This window comes from Orycteropus afer, unplaced genomic scaffold (assembly GCF_000298275.1).
Source record: "Orycteropus afer afer isolate SDZICR_OR568_19922 unplaced genomic scaffold, OryAfe1.0 scaffold00116, whole genome shotgun sequence".
NCBI classification, from domain to species: Eukaryota; Metazoa; Chordata; class Mammalia; order Tubulidentata; family Orycteropodidae; genus Orycteropus; species Orycteropus afer.
In genome coordinates this window covers 4,191,865-4,198,707 of record NW_006921703.1, presented here as the reverse complement: position 1 = coordinate 4,198,707, position 6,843 = coordinate 4,191,865, and the positions used below count along the sequence as shown (strand labels likewise).

At 37.7% G+C, this 6,843-nt stretch overlaps 1 protein-coding gene across 1 annotated transcript in view; it reads left to right on the top strand.

Moving 5' to 3' along the window:
* The window catches only part of MAP9 (microtubule associated protein 9), a 47,900-nt gene that overhangs the window by 5,947 nt on the left and 35,110 nt on the right, over nt 1–6,843 (top strand). The window contains exon 4 of the mRNA XM_007943996.1: nt 5,795–6,021. Within this exon, the coding sequence (XP_007942187.1) occupies nt 5,795–6,021 (227 nt within the window). The remainder of the gene's footprint in view (nt 1–5,794; nt 6,022–6,843) is intronic.

Here is a 6,843-nt window from a genome sequence, read left to right as displayed (position 1 = left end):
CCGAGGCAGTATCACTACGGAAGTAGGATTGCCCAACCTTCCTTCTGAGGAGTGGCTGGTGGGTTTGAACCGCCAGCCATCTGGTTAGCAGGCAAAGTGTCTTAGCCACTATGCTACCAGAGCTCCCAATTAATATCATATAGAAGTAAAATCTTACTGAAGATAATTCAAAAATGGTTGCAGTAGTATATTAACAGACAACTTCCAAAAATGCAAGCTGGATTCAGAAGAAGACATTGAATGAGGGATATCATTGCTAATGTCAGATAGATCTTGGCTGAAAGCAAAGAATACCAGAAAGATGTTTACTTATGTCTTATTGATTACACAAAAGCATTCAATTGTGTGGATCATAACAAATTATGGATAACATTGAGAAGAATGGGAATTACAGAACACTTAATTGTACTCATGAGGAACCTATACATAGACCAAGAGGCTGTCGTTCAAACAGAACAAGGGAATACTACACATGGTTTATAATCAAGAAGGCATGTCAGGGTTCTATCCTTTCACAATACTTATTAAATTTGTATGTTAAGCAAACAATCCAAGAAGCTGGATTATGTGAAGAAGAATGCGGCATCGGAATTGGAGGAAGACTTATTAATAACCTGTGATATGCCAACAGCACAACTTTACTGGCTGAAAGATGACTTGACACACTGATGAAGATTAAAGACTACAGTCTGCAGTGTGGATTACATCTCAACATAAAGAAAACAAAAGTCTTCACAACTGGACCAATAAACAGCATCACAACAAACAAAGAAAAGATTGAAGTTGTCAAAGACTTCATATTACTTGGTTCTACAAGCAACACCAACAGAAGCATCAGTCAAGACATCAGATGACATATTGCAAACGACTTCTTTCAAGTACTGAAAAGCATAGATATCTCCTGGAAGACTAAGGGGTGCCTAACCCAAGCCATGGTATTTTCAGTAACTGCTTCGGCATGTGAGAGCTAAACAATGAATAAGGAAGACTGAAGAAGAGTTGATACTTTTGAGTCATGGTGTTGGGGAAGAATCCTAACAGTACTAAGGACTGCTAAAAGAACTAACAAATCTATCCTGGAAGAAGTGCAGCCGGAATGCTCCTTGGAAGAATGGCCAGACTTCGTCTCATCTACTTTGGTCATTTTGTCAGAAGGAGCCATTCCCTGTAGAAGGATATCACGCTTTGTAAAGTGGAGGGTCAGTGAAACAGAGAGGGCCCTCAACGAGATGGACTGACACAGTGGCTGCAACAGTGGGCTCAGTTATAGCAATCATGAGGCTAGCACAGGACAGTGCAGTGTTTCATTCTGTTGCACATAAGGTCACTATGAGTCAGAGACAACTTGACAGCATCTAATAACAACAACAACATATGTAATATGGAAATAATTATCTAAATTGATAATTTTCTACGTTCAGTTATAAAACAAACCATTTAAAAATATATAGGTTTTTTTTTTTTCTTCTGACAACTTGAAAATGCTTTTGGAAATGAAATTTTGATATAATGTATATTAAAAGTCATATTTTCAGGCTTTTCAGCCTGGAGAATAAAAATTGAGGTTGCCACACCTATGATTGTTGTTGTTGTTGTTATTTGCCGTCGAGTCGGCCCCGACTCATAGCGACCCCTCCTTGGGTTTCTGAGGCAGTATCACTACGGAAGTAGGATTGCCCAACCTTCCTTCCGAGGAGTGGCTGGTGGGTTTGAACCGCCAGCCTTCTGGTTAGCAGTCAAGTGCCTTAGGCACTATGCTACCAGAGCTCCTACACCTATGATAGTACCTGGCATATAGGATTCATTGAGTAATTGAATGAATAAATAAGTGAATATATAAATTTTTTGTGGAAGAAGACATGTGGCTTTGAGCTTAACCTTATCCTTCTAGAAATTCTTGTTCTTGTTGTTATGTATCATCTAGTAGTCTTCAACTCATAGAAATCCTATGTACAACAGAATGAAACATTGCTGGTCCTGTGCCAGCCTCAGGATTCCTGCTATACCTGAGCCCATCATTGCAGCCACTGTGTCAATCCATCTTTTTGAGGGCCTTCCCCTTTTTCATTGACCCTTTACTTTACCAAGCATGATATCCTTCTCCAGAGAACGGTCCTTTCTAACAACATGACCAAAGTAGGTGAGACAAAGTCTGACCATTCTTGCTTCCAAGGAACATTACGGCTGTTCTTCTTCCTGGACAGATTTGTTAGTTCTTTTAGCAGTCCATGGTACTCTCAGTATTCTTCACCAACACTACAACTCAAAAGCATTGATTCTTCTTCAGTCTTCTTTATTCATTGTCCAGCTCTCACATGCCTATGAGGTGATTGAAAATAGCGTGGGTTGGGTTAGGTGCACCTTAGTCTTCAAGGAGACATCTATGCTCTTCAGCACTTTAAAGAGGTCTTTTGCAGCATATTTTCCCAATACACTTCTTACACTTTTAAAAAATTTTCTTACAGGGTTTTAAACTTATTTTTTTTCATGGGGTGAGATAATGCTGAGTAGCAATTAATGCTTCATAAAAAATATTAGAAGCTGAAGGTTTTCTTTGCTTTTGTCTCTTGTAAAATATGGAATAACCAAACTTCCACTTTTATAGAGTAATTGTCACATGGATAATGATTGCAGAAAGCATTTTTTGCATGATTGGTTTTCTTTCTATACTAAAATGTTGAAAGGAATAGCTTTTGGAAATAGGGTATACCTGCTTTAATCCAAGCTTTGTCACTTACTATCATTGGTGTCCTTTGTTCCTCATTGTACTTGTGTAAAATGGGAATAAAAGTCAAACCTCCTAGGGACTGAAAGCATTTAAGTGATTTCATATCTCTAGAGTGTTAAACATTCTTGGGATATTTATGTACTGTATAAATGCTTTATTATTATTTAGCATTTTTATAAGCAGATCATTTATTTACACATTTATTGTGAATACACCACACTGTACTATATTACAAGGACTGTACTGTGAGCTAAGAGTACAAAGTTGCAAAGACATAGTACCAATCCTCCAAGACTTTAAACTTTAATGGTGAGATAAGGTACAGGAAGAACTTAGGAAAGTGGGTACCTATATTTACCTGAAGGAATCAAGGAAGGCTTCCTAGAGAGATGACAGTAGTAGGGTTAACAGTGATAATTAATAGTAGCCACAGTCAGGACTCTTGGCTTCAAGTCATCTAACTCAAATGTTTATTGCTTTACTGAGCAAAGGTATGAGAAGTCGTTGCTTTAGGTCTAATTAGAATTAAGGAATCAGTACATTTTGGCGATCATCTGGATTATGTTTTCTTCTCTTTTTTCAGCCCTTCCACCCTGACATGCTGGCTTTCTTTTCTTCCTGCCCCTCACTCACTCACTCATTCCATTTCTAGACCCTGTTTTTCTGTCAGTTGGCATCATTTTCTCAGATAGTCCTTCACTTGGCAGGGCAGAAGATCACCAGCGATCTCCACATCATGTCCTTTCAGCTACATGACCTTAAAGATGCAGTCTCATATCCTCTAACTCCAACAAAAAAGTGCTGGCACACTTCCCTGACCTCCTTCCCATGCCTATTGTGGGACCACCTGCTGTGAACCAGGGGATTGGAGATTCTGTGATAAGTTAGGAGGTACATCATGGAGGAGATACTTATTAATCATGTGGGTGGAGCAGAGGAAAAACTTCTGTGATGAAAGCAGGACCACAGCTCCTTAACTAGGCAGAAGCATTGCATAAAAGTATGGTAACAACTGTAAGACCTGTTAGCTCAACTTTTCAGGAACACAGATTATAAAATATGTGTGGCAGTATACAAAGCTGCACAGGTAGCCAGTGACAAGACCATGAAGGTCTTTTTATTGTTTAATGGCATGTTGCTTTTTGCTCTGTTGGATTGGGTGGTGGGGAACTGTTACAGAATTTTGTGGAGGGGAATGACATATTCTGATTTGTGTTTTATAACTATCACTGAGGTAGTAATCTAGAAAAGAAATATTGAGCTGACAGTGGGGATGGAGAAAGAACAGTGAGGGAGATTTATCAAGTAGAATCAATAGAGTTTACTGATGCTTTGGATGTGGAGTGAAAGAAAGGGGGGATGTAGGGTGCCTCTTCAATTTTTGGATTGACTATTTAATCAGAATTTAGGACATGTGAATCAACAATGGAACTGAGTAGATATGCTGAGTAAATCATCCGAGACACTGGATTGAAGAATACAGCATCAGGATTGGAAGAAGTTTCATTAATGATCTGTGATGTGACACAACCTTGCTTACTAATAGTGAAAACTTGTACACTTACTGATGAAGATCAAAGACTATAGCATTCTATATAGATTACATAAAGAAAACAAAACATAGACAAAAGTCTTGACAACGGGACCAGTAAGCAATATCATGATAAATGGAGAAAAGATTGAAGTTGTCAAGGATTTAATTTTACTTGGATCCACAATCAGTGTCCATGGAAGCAGCAGTCAAGAAATCAGAAGATAATATTGCATTGGGCAAATCTGCTGCAAAGAGCTCTTTAAAGTGTTAAGAGAGGAAAGATGTCACTTTGAGAACTAAGATTCACCTTATCCAAGCCATTGTCTTTTCAGTAGCCTCATGTGCATGTGAACGCTGAACAATGAATAAGGAACACTGCTTTCAAATTGTGGTGTTGGTGAAGAATTGACTATACCATAGACTGGCAGAGAACAGATTTGTCTTGGAAGAAGTATAGCTGGAATACTCCTTAGAAGTGAGAATGGCCAGACTCAGTCTCTTGTACTTTGGTCATGTTATCAGGAGGGGCCAGGCCCTAGAGAAGTATATCATGCTTGGTAAAGTAGAAGGTCAGCCAAAAAGGGGAAAACCCTCAGCAAGATGGATTGACATAGTGGCTGCGACAGTGGGCTCAAGCTTAGCAATGATTGTGAGGATGGCGCAGCACCCAGCAGTGTTTTTTTGCTCTGTTGTACATAGGGTCACTATGAGTTGAAACCAAGTCAACAAAAACAATGGAGAAATAAATAGAAATAACAGGTAGAATTTAGGCAAAAAGAGTGTAGGTGAAAAATTTTCATCCTCATCATTTTTGTAGCACTGGAAGCATATCAGCATTAAATTCTTCTTTTAAACATGGAAGTAATAAAAATAGTAGCTGTGAAATTTTAATATACTGTTAGAGAAGCTTTATGGAATCAAAGTATGATAACTTACTAATCATCTGGTTCTGCATTCTTCCAGTGACTGTTAGCTATTGTATGCCTCTTATGCTGGTATCATTATCTTTTTATTTGTAAAAGCACTTGCCTTTGTCTTGAATTTTATTTGTTTAAAATGATCTCCCTTACCAACCTGTTGAATCCTTGGACAGGGCCATTTTCACTGTCTTGATCATGAGCTGCAGTAATAATAGTAAAGTGTACAGATTGTGTATATGCATACCTTAAGTACTCTGTTTGATGGATGAAACTCTTCACTTTTTAGAGGAGTGTAAAAGTGTTAATTACTTTTGAATACTGTGAAATATTATGAAGGTTAATGAAGTTGAAGAGTTAACTTCTCACAAAAATAAAGTATATGAGTAACTTCCTGGGTGACAACTATTTTTTGATTATGAACTGCTATCAATCATTTGTGCCTTCCTGGAGCTCTACATAGAGAAGTGCTTGGGTTTCATCTCAGCTTCCCAGGGCATAAAACTAAGATTCATGGGCATAGCAGGAAAGTGTTTTAGGACCGTGGGCATAGTTGAAACTAAGGTCATTTTTCTGTACACTCACATTAAAGCTTTTTTTTTTTTTTTTTAACAGAAGATAACAGCTGTGATACAGATGCCCACTTTAAACCTTCACCTCGACCAAGGAGCATGTTAAAAAAGAATAGTCTCAGGGAAGAGAAAGAAATGCTAGAAGAAGATAAGGAAATTATCCTTGGTGAAGAGTTAGACTTGCGTTCTGTACCTTGTTCTCCACCAAGGCTGAATGGCAGACTATTAGAAGCTGAGAAAAGATCATTCTCTGAAGACCTTGATCCTGAGGTTAGCATCATTGCTGAACTGTCAAGTTGTGTTCTTGAATTCAGGCCTTTTTTGTATCTGATTTTTCTAGAGAGAATGGATACCTGTCTAGGCCTCTTTTTATCATCTACTCCTCTGTGACATGGGTGTGTAAGGGTCTGCTCTCTGTAGTGGTATGCAGGGGGCCAGGAGGAGCTCTTACAAAGGAGCAAACTGTGACAGCATAGTGCAAACTATGACCGAATACATGAGTCTTTCTAATCCAGACCCCAAGTATTAGGAGGCACTGTAGGCCACTGATTCCAATCTTGTTCTACAGTTCAAATTACCTGTGAAGGTGACAATTGGATTCATTTCTGTCTGACTCAGTTTAATTTCTTAATTTGTTCTGAAGATAAAGAGAGGAGAAGGTGTTATTTATTAAACCCAAACAATTATTTTATACTTAATAAAATTATCTGGTTAATTGGATACCTAATTTTAAACATTATTTTCTAGCATTTTTGTGTCCATTAATTTAAAATTTGAAAAAAGAGTGGTTCTAAGCTTTCAAAGTAACATCATACTAGACGGAATTTAATAAAAACATGATAATCCCACTGTCTAACAACAGCTGCATTCGTCTCATTTCTTTCTAAGCTATTTTCATATATTTCTTTTTATAATATTTTTCATTCCAGCTTTCATAATTTATATCATTCTTTTTCTTTATCTCTCAGTGTTAGCTCATGAAGTATTTCCATATTTGTGGATGATCTTGGATCACATTCTCAACATAGTCCATATCTTAGAATTATTATCCAATTGTTGGGTGTTTTGGATACTTCTCTTTTTAATAATCTA